Source organism: Heloderma suspectum, chromosome 3 (genome assembly GCF_057233095.1).
Source record: "Heloderma suspectum isolate Gila_16-S chromosome 3, 16-S_ref, whole genome shotgun sequence".
NCBI classification, from domain to species: Eukaryota; Metazoa; Chordata; class Lepidosauria; order Squamata; family Helodermatidae; genus Heloderma; species Heloderma suspectum.
Window position 1 is genome coordinate 200881230 of NC_139460.1, and position 14936 is coordinate 200896165.

Below are 14936 nucleotides of genomic sequence, written 5' to 3' on the forward strand. Positions count from 1 at the left end.
GAGACAATTTGTTTCCCCTGCAGTCCCCCATGCTGCCTCTCATGCTGATCTCAATCCAGAGCAGATTTTCAGGAGGGCATGTGGGATCTATCAAAATCACTTCCTTCGCTTCCTCTTGCATTAGCACATCTCTGCTGATCTAAATCCAGTGTAGTTGGAATGATTCTAAGGAAGCTTTCCCCAATCTGGTGCCACCCAAATATGTTAGACTGCATCTCCCATCATTCTCAGCCACCAACTGACTGGGAATAATGGAAATTGCAGCCCCTCCTATCTGAAAGGCATCTGGTTGGGGATGGCTGCTCTAAGATCATTCTAAAGCTGCAATACCGTGTACATTTCTGTGAATTGAGTGCGGCTTGCCTCTGAGTAAACTTGTGTAGGATCAGACTGCAACAGCTGCAGTCCTTTACTTGGAAGTAAATTCCATTGAAAATGGATGGGATTGAGATGAACATATGAAATATGCAGTATACAGAAAAGTGGCTTTAGAAAAGGAAAACCAAGTTCCCAGCCCTGCATAGCCATGAAGGTCACTAGCCAGTCACTAAACCTCCACCTGGAATTATATTTGTGCAGCATACATGCTCTGTGGCCCTTCCTTCAACTCAATCCCAGTATAAGAAACCTGCATTTATATCATAGACTTGGGAAAAAATAAGTTAGGAGTTTCCTCTCAAGCCAGAGTAGCATAGATTTGGTCCATAAAAACATTCATTTTGAAGTGCTGAATATATCTGGTGATGCAGAAAGAAGATATGTTGTAGTGATGTGCAGACTGGTCAGATAATCTTTAATACTGTCATTATCTATGCCAGTAGATAATCAGGGATAATCAGCGATGGAAAACCTCAGGCCTGTGGGCCAAATCAGGCCCACATAGATCCCCCTACCCCAGCCCCAGCCCCTTTCCCAGCATTCATGCAGTGTTTTCCCCATTCTAAAAGGTTGAAATGCCTCTCCTAGGGCTTCATTACTGGCAGTTAGAGCTTTAATCTAAAGTATCCTGTGTAACATCACATTTGGCTTTTCACCATTTCAGTTCACATGAACCATCAACCAGTTCATACATTTTGTTCCTGAGAATATTCAAGAAAATAATTGGAAGTTTGGCCATTTTTGTTGTAAGATGAAAATTTGAAGGGTTAAACACAAAATTCGGTCTTTACAGAGGTTAACCTTTCATTGGTCTTCTCTTGTAATATGTTGTCAGTCTTTTTGAAAGCTCATCCTTGACAGATAGTTATATCTTTTTCTTGCTGTAAAATGAAACAGCAAGATAGGTACCCTGTGGATTTAGAATTGCTGTAGTGTAACCCAAAACTATCTGCGCGATTTTAATTCCATTACTTGAAACCAGTTACTGAAAGTAATGACATAAACGTGTTATACTCATAAGAATCTGAGGGTCTCCTTTCTTAAACTCCACAGTCCTCCTGGGAGTCTGGGGAAAATGGCCTTTTGCCGATAGAAACAAAGAAATAGAAATGTAGTCGCCTGCGTAAACTCTTCTAAAAGAATGTTTGGAATCCATTCTAAAGGAATTCAACCATTTTTACGAAGACTTATATATGAAAGATAATACTCCTGATCCTAATAAATTTCAGGATATTAATCTACCAGCTGTAAATGAAGTTCAGATTGCGTTTCTATCTCATGAAAAGCTGATGAAATTTTCTGTGCCTTTCAATCTGTATCAACATGGAAAGCACCAAGACCAGGACTTTTAAGGGTATATTAGGTCCCATTTTACTTTTCACCTTAGAAGAAGCTTTTATTCTCCCAAGACATTATTACTAAAGCTAGTATTTCTGTTTTCTTACAACCCAGGAAGGAGTCAGTGGAGCAGAACTCTTCTGATAAAATATCCCACATACAGTGATCCATGATTGTACAGGGTTCTCAGTCCTGAGTACAGTTGTACATACATAGGGCTTGATCTCACCTTGAATGCATGGTGGGGCCAGTGGATGCATGGAGGTCAGGGTGAGACCAGCGGGCATGATTCTGTTTCCTCCTCCATCCATTCACTGTATGCAGGAACATTATATGAGAAGATGGCTAATGTAATTGCTATAGACCCATTTTTCTTAAAGATGTAGACTCTTAACACTTTGTCAACAATGATGGGCATTACAAGAAGAAATATTATGGTCATATTGATCTACCTAGAACAGATGAGGTGGTCTAAATAATATGGCCTGGATCAAATTAAGATGGCCTTGTTCAAATTAGGCTACTTTTAGTTGTATTTATTTATTTATTATCATTTTCAGCTTTATGGAAAAAATCTAAAGTCATGATACTGTTAAATACAGACAAAACATTTGACTGAATTAATTAGTTTTGTTTTGTTTTGAAATATATTACATCAATATAACTTCTTCGTTAGCTTCCTAGGGCTGCAATTCTGTGCATACTTACCTGGGAGTAATTAGCTAAAACTAACCCATAAGCATGTGTGTTCAAAGTTGACTGTGAAGTGAAGATCACCTAAATATTTTCTCTTAGCCAAATATCTCAGTTAACTTTTTCTCAGTTAATGATTAGTTTGGTGCTCCAATGTTTAGCTGTGAAAATCAGATGAAATTTAGACATAACTAGAGTGAATATTCAAGGAAGGGAATTATTATTATTATTTAATAATAATTACAATTGCAATTATAAATGCAATTATAGGTTGATGGTATTGGACTTGGTCTAATCCATTTTCCTCAGTTCTGAAACTGTTAGAACTAATAAATAAATGCTTCCCTTGATCATGTTTTTTAATAAATTGGAACACATCAGTAATCATGCTTATCAGCTGTAAGGAGACAGAACCTCTTCCACAAAGGTAGCCATTCCAGCTGAATTTTAGTGTTATTAAGTATTTTACTTAATAACAGCTGGTCTGTCAACCATCATCACCACTAACTTGGATCCTTTACTTGAGGATATTAAATCAAATTTCACTCTATGGCCAAAAACATCCATTTTCAATCTGGGCCACAGAAGCATAATATAACTGGCCCTTTTACTTCACCTGGTTTATGATGATGGCTGTCTCGAATAATTCTGCATAGAATGTTTTTGAAATTTGATCAGATAGAGAATTCTTGTGAGGGACCTGAGGAAGAGATCCAATTGACCATAACAAATTGCAGATAACCTTCATGGAGGACTTAATTTTCACAGACTTCAGTTATACCATCTTGCTGGTTTAATTTTTGAAGGTAAGTGTTGGATTAATCCTGAGGCTGAGGGAGCTCCTAGGTGGGTCAAACAGATGGTGGCATACTACAACTACTAACTGGCTTAATGGTATTACCATCTCAACATCAACTGAGTGTCTCCATCTATACTACTGCTAAACATGGCTGGCAAGTAATTGCAGAAGGGTTTGACCCATTTATACATGTGCTCTCTCCAGTTGGGAGCCATCCATCAATATGCATTGAGAATATACTCATAACGTTGGTTAAGCCATTTCACTGAAGAATTTTTTATACTCCTTTCTCCAACTTCTACCTCATTGACTTTTTTGTTAAATCAGATTTAGGTTCTCAGAAACCTGGGTTGTCTATGTTCACATAATAGACATGCTTGTTTGTTTAATGTGTTTTTAAACAAACAAACAAAAAAAACAAATATTAAAATACTGAAATTGGATATATTGTAAGAACCTGTTTTATTTGTTCATATGTAATTGCTACATTTACATCCCACCTTTTCCTCCAAGAGCCCAAGGCAGCATACATGATCATCCTCCTCTCCGTTTTATCCTCACAACAACCCTGTGAGGTAGGTTAGGCTGAAAGTCAGTGACTGGCCCAAAATCACCCAATGAGCTTCATGGCCAAGCGGAGACTAGAACCCAGGTCTCCCAAGTCTTAGTTGCCTTTTTTTAAAGAGAAAATACAAGTGCACTGTTGCTCAGTGAAGACCACCATACCCCATGCAAAAGAGGGAAATACTGCTACATCAAAAGAGGGTCTTTTTTTCCCCCCAATAATGCAAGTGAAACCAAAGGACCAAACTAGATGTGACTTGGGCAATCCATGAATAAGTTCTCTCACAGGTATTTTATTTGTTTTTCCCATTTAAAAATGGTGGTGGTGGAGCACAATTTAGATCGGGCCATGGTGAAGAAGTTAATCCTTTCCCCTCCATTATTTTCCAAATTATAAATCCCCCACCCAAGTTATTTGCCATACAAGGGGAAAAGAGAGCTAATTTACAGGTATCTTGTCTACTGCAAGACAAATACCAGCTTGGGAGGTTTTAAATCAGGAAAATAGCACAGGAGGGGAGAATTCATAACCCTCACCTATCCCCAATGCCAAAGACCTAATCCAAATAAATTTCCCCATGGTTAAATAATAATAATAATAATAATAATAATGATGATGATAATAAAAAAAAAACCTGGGAGGGTTCCTGTACACCAATATCCTCTGTGGACATGTCATGCTTAGTTAGACCTGAGGTGCTCAAGCTATAGAAGTTTCAAAGACTGCAGAGTTTCACCCCAGTTTTATTTTTCTTTTCACCCTTTTATCTTGATGAGGGAGGTGGGAGAAAATTTGCAAAATCACCATTTTCCTACTAATCAATTTGCCTCATGTTTGATTTGATGCCTCATTCATCTCTCTATTGCCAGAGCTGTTGCCCTAATTAGCCAAAGCCGACTTTGATTTTATAATGTTTACAAACATTAGTATCTGGAATTGTACCATACTTTTTGTCTGTTCCAGTTAGTTCTGTTCAACTGAGCACAAGTATACAGCCCTGTCTTAACATTGTTGTTTTGTTGTTGTTTTAATCAAGTTTTTATTTAATTTCTATTATTATAAGCTGCCTTGAGTGCCATTTTCTTGGTCAAAAGGTGGGGTACAAATCAAATAAATAAATAAATAAATAAATAAATAAAATGCAATGTTATAAAACAATTGTATTTTTTCCAGCATTGCTTGGATTCTCCCTGAATATGTTGACCATTGTCTCTTTCTGGAAAATCAGAGAACTTAGAACACCTGGTAACTTTCTGGTTTTCAACCTTGCGTTGTCTGACTGTGGAATCTGCATCAATGCATTCATTGCAGCTTTCTCTAGTTTCTTAAGGTAGGTTTTCTTTCTTTCTTAAGATAATTTATATCCTGCCTTTCCATTAAAATAGAGCACTCATGGTGGCTAACAGCAAGTTAACAGAAAAGAGATGTGATGTATGCATCCGTATTTGTACATATCCTATATTGTAACATACATCTGGATGCTACAATGTTTGGACATACAGAATTCAAAATCTATATAGTGAAAGCTTCCAACGCCATAGCTCAGCTGTTTCCAACCTGGTCCTCCCCAGATATTTTGGACTATAACTCCCAGCATTCCTGACCATTGGCTATTCTAGCGAGGGCTGATGGGGGCTGAAGTCTAAAACATCTAGAGGTTGGGGAAGGCTGCCATAGTTGGTGATTTCTTTGTCTATGGCAGGCTTCAGTATGGAATGTCAGTATCCAGTGCATGAGACACTGACTCAGAGGATGGGGTAATGCCATTCCAGTCCCCAGCACAGAGTCAGATACTAACCCAAAAGACACAGTATTAGAGGATCCACATTATTCTGGTGAACTGCAGCCAGCAGCCTTGACACTATGGCCAGCCCTATGATTAGGCATAGTGAAGCAATTGCCTCAGGTGGCAGATGCTGGGAGGTGGCCGGAAAGTGGTGGAAGAGAGAGTTGTATGTCATGTGGCCTGCCCTAAGCTAGTCTGCTGCGGGGGGGGGGGGGGCTTTAATGAACTTCCCTGATCATTCCAAACTAAAAAGAAAGCATTACATAATGTTAACGCTACATGAATGCTGATGCCCACTCTCTTCCTACCATTGTTGAGCCCAAGATCAATGCCCCTATTCTCCACCTCCCTGAAGTTCCATTGTTTTCATTTCACTTTTCAGATATTGGCCCTATGGCTCAGATGGTTGTCAGATTCATGGGTTTCAAGGATTTTTAACAGCACTGACTAGCATTAGCTCTGCAGCTGCAGTTGCTTGGGACCGATATCATCATTACTGCACTAGTAAGTACTCTTACCTGATTTGTAATTTTTGAAAATATTTTATTATAATTTAGTTATAAATACATTACATTTGCCCTGATGTACAAAACTGAGATCTGTTCGAAAGTGCAGAAAAAATTATATAGAAACATGACAAAATATTTAAGAAAGTTTCCTATGTGTTCTCATTCATGATGGAAAGTGGAATCATGGGGCACAAATCCATAAGACAGGAAGATGCCGTATTTCTAGGGGTGTGCAAATCAGCAAAACTCAAACTCACTGAACTTCTCCAACTTCCATCTCAAAGCTTGTTGCAACTCAAGTCTGTATCAGATTGTGAGCTTTTTTTCACACACAAATCCATGCATATTTTTGTGCATATTTTCCCAAATATACTCATCCATTGTGTGCATCTTTGAAAAGTACATATTCTTTTCCCATTGATTAAAGAGTATTTGTGTGTATTTTTCAAAAGTACACATTTTTCATATGTATTTTTCAACTGTACACATGCTGTTGAACACAGTTTTTATGTGGGTTGTCCCCCCACCCCATGAATGACATTGCAAGCTCAGAAATGTTCAGACTTTGACTATAAATTGCGTCTGAGTCCATGTTTGATCCGGAAGGCATGAACTGGGTAAATCCTGATCAAAAACAAACCGAAATGAATTTTGGATAAATCCTTACTTATGTCAAACCATGGGTCCATCTTACTCAGTTTTGTCTACATTGCCTGGCAGTAGCTCTCTGGGATTTCAGACAGAAATGTTTCCCAACCCAACCTGGAGATGCTGGGGATTGAACTTGGACCTTCTGCATGCAAATCATGCGTCTTCCTCTGAGCCATGGCCCATCTTTACCACTTTTAAGTCCCATTTGTTTCAAAGGGAGAGTTTAGCACATGCTTACATCTCTCCCATTGAAATAATTGGGATGAAAAAGTGTAGAACTGTGGCAGGGGGGCAAAGACTTAAACTCCCCACCCCCATGCCATGGCCCCAATCCAAATTGGAATCCCTTGCAGATGCTATTTGTAAAACAAAAAGATATCAGGAGTTCCCGTCACAGAACTCTCATTTGAGCTTATCTCCTACAACTGTCAAAGTCATATGGATGCATATTTAGATATATGGACTGCTTATAGTAACGTATATATTTGAAATGGAAAAGTTAATCCTTTTTTCCCCCTCCTTGTGGGTTGTTGTTTTTTTGTTTTGTTTTTTGCCCTTTTCCCCATATTGAGGAAGATGCTAAAGATTACTGTATATTGATATGCTTCATGATGTGATTTTTTTCCCCCTGTCCTTTCTTTTTTGTCTGTTGTAACTGTTGTGTGGCAACTAAAAATACTTTTTAAAAAAAATTACAGAACTCTCTTCTAGTTTGATCTTCATATACCAAGCAAATTCTTTTCAAGAGAATGTTGTAAAGACATTCAGCCTGGTATTAGTAAGTCTTCAACATATCCATGTAGTATACTGCAAAAGCTTATCTCCATCCCTTCTGTTGACTCTTCCTTGGTACAATAAAAGCTACATGAAGATCTCTTTAAATAGTCCCTTAGCCATTTCAGAGCCACTTTTCAGCATGAACAGCTCCTACATCACTAGGGTAGCATTTAAATGACCCAGTGGGACCAGACCATGTGGGTCTTTCCCACTGAATTAACACCCTGTTGCTCTCAGAAAAGGTGGCTCCCAAGGGTATATGGGTAACATTTAAAGGGATCCTCAGCCAGTTAGGCACTAATGGGGTGCTTTATTTTGTTTGTTTAAAAACAGGAGCGACAGTTGTGCTTTCACTGAAACAAAGCCACTTTGGAAAGCTTGTAACCCAAGATTATTTCCCTAAGAGATATATACCATTATTAGTTTTTTCTCTCCTGGAACTGCTGATTGTGTTCAGCTATTCTTGATATTTATTTATTTCCTTTCTATACTGCCCAGTAGCCAAAGCTCTCAAAAAGTTTACAACAATTAAAACCACAAAATACATGATAAAATACAATATAAAATGTAAAAGTTTAAAACTACAGTATAGAAGTACAACCCCAAATAAAACCTAGCAGCAGTGCAGAGATTTGAAATACAGTAACAGATTTAAAACAACAGAACTAAAAGACTAAATTGCCTGGGAAAATAAAAAGGTCTTCACCTGGTGCCCGAAAGAGCATAACGTAGGTGTCAAGCACATCTCTCTGGGAAGCTCATTCCACTACTGGGGTGCCACAGCAGAAAAGGCCCTCTTCTTGGTAGCCACCCATCTCACTTCCTTTGGCAGGGGCTCCTGGAGAAGGACCACTGAAGAAGATCTTTGGGTCTGGGCAGTACATATGGGAGGAGATGCTCCTTCAGATAACCTGGCCCCAAGCTATTTGAATGTTAATACCAGCAATTTGAATTGGGCCCAGAAATGGACTGGCTGCCAGTGCAGAGACAGAAACTTATTTACCTTTTTTGTACACCAGAACTCAAGGTAAAGCCAAACCTTCAGATAATTCACAACCATGCTATCTAAAATCAAACTAGCAATTAAATCCGAGACTCAGCAATAGGGCTTAAACCTATGAAGCTGTGGATCTATATTTGGGTAATAAAGGGAACATTATCTTTACCTGTTGAAGAAAAAAACTCAACAAGTTTCAGTGTAAATTAAATCTCTCCCTGTGCTATGAAGCATCAACCATGGTGACTGTCACTCTGAAACTGATCTTAACATTTTGGGATTAGACCACACAAGTGGAACCCGCAACAAAATGTTGCAGTATGGAGTCCTCTTTGTTTAGGATTCTTGACACTCCCTGCCATCCCTGCCTGCTCAGTTTTCCTTTTTTTTTTTCCCCTCCCAACAGTCTGTTAGCATTCCACACCCAGTGAGCATGCTCAGACCTTATTGGGCTGTTTGGGGGAGGTTTCCCTCCCCTTAGGTTCCCTCCCCCTAAAATATTTTGTACTTCTGCAGCCCCAGGGTTCCTTTTCAAGTCTGATACTTCTTTCTTGTGCATAGATGCTTCCTTTTTGGCTACATGAGAACCAAAACTTGGAAGTCTGATATCTCTATGGGTGGATATGATAATTTACCATGAAATAGTGTGGAAAATAAACAGGAGCTTTGGATGTCACAGTGTTACAGAGTGAAATGGAGGTACCAATCCATCCAAGCATTCCAGTTGCTCAAGGAAACCCTCTAATTCAAAATAAAACTTTTCACATGTCTCTGATGTGCAGGAAGTAAGCTGCAGTGGAACTCCGTGATCTCCATGGTGATCTTTGTCTGGCTCTTTGCCGCCTTTTGGTCTGCGATGCCACTTCTGGGCTGGGGCGAATATGGCTATGAACCTCTGAGAACATGTTGCACATTGGACTATACCAAAGGAGACCGGTGAGCTAGATCTCGGTGTTGCTGATGCCTTAGCATGTCCCTGTGGCTTTTTGTAAAGGGAGACACAACCAGCCAAAATGAATTTCAGAGAAGTATAACCCATAGCCACCTCTGTAAGACTGTGGAGGAAGAAAACCTGACAGCACCTCAACTCTGCACCACTAGCAGAGCGGGCCTTGCCATGAGGCAGAGTGAGGCAGTTGCCTCAGGCAGCAGAAACTGGGAGGCGGCAGCAAGGTATTGGTGGAGAGAGCTGTGTGCCATGCAGTCTGTCCTGTGACACCTGAGCTAGCCTGCTGCCTTCAGGTGCAGTGGATGATGCTGTCCCATTTGTCAGCATTGAAGAAAGATTCACAGAACAGTCCACCCTGCTTTTGTATATGAAAGAGAGTGGACACCATCTTGTTCTTCACCTCAGGCAGCAAAACGTCATGGGCCAGCCCTGGCTACTAGTTGGCATGTCTATACTCTCCATCAAACGTTCTGTAGGAGATGCTAGACCTGCATTGGCCTAATGCTGCCATTACAGAGATGGCTGCAGTACACATTTCGATGACTTGGGTTCACATAGGCATGTTCATCACTTGATGATTCAAAACTTGATAGCTTTCAGCTGAATGTGTAGAAAAGGTCTACCTGTGATGGCTTCATTCACGCATGCAAGCCACCGCTTGAGGATCAAGTGATGAGTAGGCATTGTGTTCATCTGCCCAGAGTCACATCTATATAGAAGCACCAACATGGAGGTGGACATTACGGAGGCAGCTATGTGGTAAGGAAGTACAAGCACAACATTATGCTTAGAATTCTTAGATTACCACTGGTAGTACATTTCCAAGAGCAACTTGCTTTTGGTTGCAGCCACTCCCAATCCCTTTTTGCTAAGCCCTTTCATCGGAAGTCTAAAGAGCTTTTACCACCCTATACTTAAAAACCATCCTTGCCCTGTAAAGCACTCAACACATAGCCAGGACCTTCTTGGATCCTTTGCTTTCTACTTTGCTTATATCGCCTCCCTTCTCCATTACGGTTGGGAAGTTGCAATATTACCCAACCTGCCCCACTACCAGTGTTTCTGTTGTGTTCCCCCACCCTTATAAGTCATGCAGCCCACTAGGGGTAATCTTTCTAAAGGTCCAATATTGCATTGGACACACATGGGTAACCCTTAAGGCATTTTGCTGCATCTTAGCATTGTATTTTTAAATTGATTTTTTTTTTAATTGACTGTATATTTACATTGAATTATTTTGTTATATGGTTTACTTATATTTGTCTGATTTTGTTATATTGATTATGGGCTTTTTGATTTTGTGTAAGTCACTTCAAGACTTTCTTGGCAGTGGGCAGTGACAGAAATGAAATTGATAATGAATAAATCTAATCGAATATGTAACTTCCATTATGATGAGTGGCTTTTAATATCAAATACATAAATTTACATAATAGATTTCCATATCCCTTTTTTACAGAAATTATATCACTTATCTTATTCCTCTGGCTCTTTTCAATTTTGTGATCCCAGTTTTCATCATGCTGACAGCCTATCAATCTATAGATCACAAATTCAAGAAAATTGGACAATTCAGGGTAAGAAAACACACTGAAGTGAAATTCCTTCAGAGCTTCTGAGCCAAGCTTTGGACACTGCTTTCTTTCCTACTCAAGAAAAAGTCCCCTGTAGCTTGATTATATAATGTCTTATTGAAGTACCAGTCTTCTAACTTGCTTCGTTGTCATCGTATTTTGAAATTCACTCAGCTTTAGGGCAACTTGAATTTAAACTGAGAGAGAAGGGCTTTCACCACCAGGGCCGCTGCTCCAGACCCCATCTGTTAGGAAGATTCACATGACTGGACTAGAGAGATAGGACTGGCCCAACCCAATAGGCCAGGAGTGAGGAACCGCAGGCCCAGGGGCCAAATCTGGCCCTCCTGGGGTCCCAATCTGGCCGTTTGCAGTTACCTAGATGGCCCCACCCTCTTCCTCATGCCCCACCCTCTTTCCTCCAACCACCAATCATTTGGGAGTTTCCCAGCTTTTGTGCAATTCCCCCCCCCTCATTTTAAAAGGTTGCAATGCCTCTCCTCAGGCTTTGTTACCGGCAATAAGGGTGTTAAACTACAATATGCTGGGGAGAACGAGTTGTATGGTCTCGCCCCTTTTGCCTTTGGCCGCTCCCACCACTGGAATGCAGCTTTTCCTTTTTCATGGAGGAAACTCAAGTGGAACACAAGTGGGGTAATTTCATACCTCATTATGTCCAATCTATTTAAAAATGGAATGAAGGTCATTTAGTGCAGGATACACCCTGGAGGCTCACCGCATCCTCTAAAGGGCCCACAAACTTCCGTGAGCGAGCAATCTCAACAGCAGGATAAAAGCTCCGTGTGAAGAAGCCCTGTGACTGACTAATGTTGAATGAAAGGTGATTTGTTGGTTATACCTATCATTTTATATGGATCATTATGAATACACTGCCACATCCTTTCTGCTTTTTTCCAGTTTAATACTGGTTTGCCTGTGAAATCTTTGGTCATTTGCTGGGGGCCCTACTCGCTTTTATGTTTCTATACTACAGTTGAAAATGTGACTTTCATCTCACCCAAAATCCTAATGGTATGTAAAAATTGACTGAGCTAGTGAAATACCAAAATCTATCCTCCAGTTTCCATAAAACATTCTTGTCCTGCTAAAGAGATTTTCGTTCTTCTGCCGCTTTCTCAGGGCACTTTAGAATTTCTTTAGAATTTCTTCTGGTGGTATTTTTGAGCTTAACTTATTGTTGAAAGGTGGCCAAGCGTGCCATGTTTTCTTTTCTTTCTATTGCACTTTTCTCCATCACTCTGCAGCCTTCCCAGCTGTCCACACTTTCTGATCTGAAAAATCCCCTCATGAGGAGTCAACTCATGATATGTTTCCCTGGGCTTTAGTTAAAGCATTGGAAGCCAGGGAGGCTGCAGACCACCAGAGAGATAATTGTACAATAAAAGACAGAGCACTCACATATCTTCCTTGGCCATGTCATAATTAAAGTAAGTGCAAGAACCTTACACCTCACCCAGCAGAATTTCAGCCGCATGTTCATATTTGAATTTTCTTTCGAAAGCAATTTCTTTTCTATCGAATTGAACAAGAACAGTTGAAAACATGTGGAATAATTTTTCAGCACAGCACTAGTCTGGGGACATAAAGGTGCCAGATGCAATCCAGCCCAAGTTAAGCAGCTGATTTCAAGAGGAGAGTATATTAGGAAGAACATTCCACAGTCAGAGGCCAGGAAAGTTAAAACCTATAATGGCATTTCTTCATATTCATCCCTTTCCACCTTTCCTTCTCTCCCTTTACCATCTGTTGTCTTCCCCAAATACCGTCAATTAGGGGTGCCCACCTCTCATTAAATCCATTCCATCAGTGTTTAGTGGATTGTCAAACGTCTTTTGTTCTGTTGTCCGCTCATTGATGGACTTGGAATTTTTTTTACCAGAATTTCATTCTACTTGCGCTAATTCGCATTAGCTAATGCATACTTGTGCAAATGCACTAATGTGCACTAGTTAATGCAAATTACCACTAATGTGTACTTGAGCTAATACCAATTACTGCAAATCTCCACCACCAAGTGAAAATCCAGACCACAAGTCCACAAAAACTGGTCCGGTGAGGAATCTGCAGGTTGGATTCATAGACATCTGTACTCATTTGAATCCATTGCGCAGATTTCCCCAACATTCCCACCATCGAATTTGGATTGCAAACCCTTGGCAACAGGCAACTAATCTTTTTGCTTATGACTTATGAAACTTGGTAAAGCAGCATATGCATTGATGGAACTGGATAAATAATAAGCGTCACCACTTGACTGGCCTTAGAGATCAGGCAAAAAGAAGCACACCTGAAGTCCCAGGCAAGGTGCCACGCCCATGAGAAGACATGTAGAAATGAAGAGCAATCCATCCTTTGCCCAACCAGCAAAGATCACAATGGAAATTTCCCATGCTGGTTGGGGATGATGGACATTGTAGCCCAACCGATCTGGAGGGCACCTGGCTGGGGAAGGCTGGTTTAAATGAAGGGTTGTTGTTCATACCAGAAATGTTAGCATTAAAGGACCCTTTGCCTGTGACTCAACCCATGTAGGTCAGTGGCTGGAGCCAATGTTGCTGCCCCATCAGCCCTTGTTCCATTAAGAACGTATGGCCCCTGTTAAAAATTAGTTGCTGGCCAGCATACCACAGCCCAAACCAGATTCATTTAATTGTTTGCACGACCTCTCTGTATGGAAGCATGGAGCACTACTAATCTGAAGTTGCTAAATGTTTTGCTTCTTAACAGATTCCTGCTGTTATTGCCAAGACCTCACCAGCCGTGAACGCCTTAGTCTATGCCCTGGGAAATGAGAACTACCGAGGAGGAATATGGCAATTTCTCACAGGGCAGAAGATCGAGAAAGCCGAAATTGATAACAAAACTAAGTAACCTCTCACAGCATTAAGCTAAGGGCCTCTTCACATATTACAATCTTTCAGTTAGTTGCGGGGGAGAGGGGTTTAAGTGTGCACTTCAAAATATAAAGTGTGAATGTGATAAATAGGTGTTTGACAACATGTACACCCATATGGGTATGCTCATCAGAGAGCCTGGATGGACCTGCGTGTTAAACTCAGGTGTTGTGTGAAATGGCCCTAAACAAAGGCAGACATTACTGCAAGCAACCTGTCTCAGAAACCATGTGCATTTATTGTAACTTAATTGTGGTTCCACGTTGGAAAGCTTTTGCATTGTCTGCCAGCAATTACTGTATTATGGAAAAGATGTCATATGGATCTAACTGTTGAACTTGTCTTTCAACCTGTCATGTGCTGTTTATCCAACCAGCTGCCTCAGACCTCAGCTGGTCAATGTCAGTCACATTTTATATGTCAGTGCAAAAATAAATTGCAAGCTGTGAAGAACTGGGCTGGGGGGCTGGGGGGAGAGAGAGATGGAACAGCAGACTTCAGAAAACAAACTGCAGGAAACACATCGAGGGCATCCAGTGATGCCTGGCGGAAAACATTTCCACTTGTCTTGTACATATGGTATTTCTGGGTTATCAAGAGATTAAAGCAGTCTCCGGCATTTTTACGCCATATGTTTGTGTCTGTGTCTTCCATTTGCATAAAATGGATGTTTGCAAAAACAGGGCATTATTTCTGAATTCTTTACTTATTTGTGTCATTTATTTAAACTGGCATCTGACTGAGAGATGCTGGACTGGATATTTCATCAGTAAAGCCTGGCAAATCAGTATACATTATATATGTTGTACAGGTTTTGAATGCTTCTCAGTCTAGCAGTCTGCCTAGCAAGGTCTGTATTGCTATATTAATTAGGTTTGACTATACGTACTGCAACATTTTATTTTGTTTTGTTTTTATGCCCTTGGGCTGGAGCTAAATGTTGTGAGACGCACAGAGTTGCTGCCCAAAACAGCAGCGCTGCCACTCCCCCTCCTCTCTCCCCTG

General features: G+C 40.4%; 1 protein-coding gene across 2 annotated transcripts in view; it reads left to right on the plus strand.

Annotated features, from left to right (window-relative positions):
- RGR (retinal G protein coupled receptor) overlaps nucleotides 1-14560 on the plus strand; it is an 80036-nt gene extending 65476 nt beyond the window's left edge. For both annotated transcript variants that reach the window (XM_084841872.1, XM_084841871.1), the window contains 6 exons: nucleotides 4947-5103; nucleotides 5942-6063; nucleotides 9276-9429; nucleotides 10902-11019; nucleotides 11935-12048; nucleotides 13765-14560. In XM_084841872.1, the coding sequence (XP_084697998.1) occupies nucleotides 4970-5103; nucleotides 5942-6063; nucleotides 9276-9429; nucleotides 10902-11019; nucleotides 11935-12048; nucleotides 13765-13908 (786 nt within the window). In that variant the 5' untranslated portion in view covers nucleotides 4947-4969 and the 3' untranslated portion in view covers nucleotides 13909-14560. The remainder of the gene's footprint in view (nucleotides 1-4946; nucleotides 5104-5941; nucleotides 6064-9275; nucleotides 9430-10901; nucleotides 11020-11934; nucleotides 12049-13764) is intronic.
- Nucleotides 14561-14936: the final 376 nt, after the last annotated feature.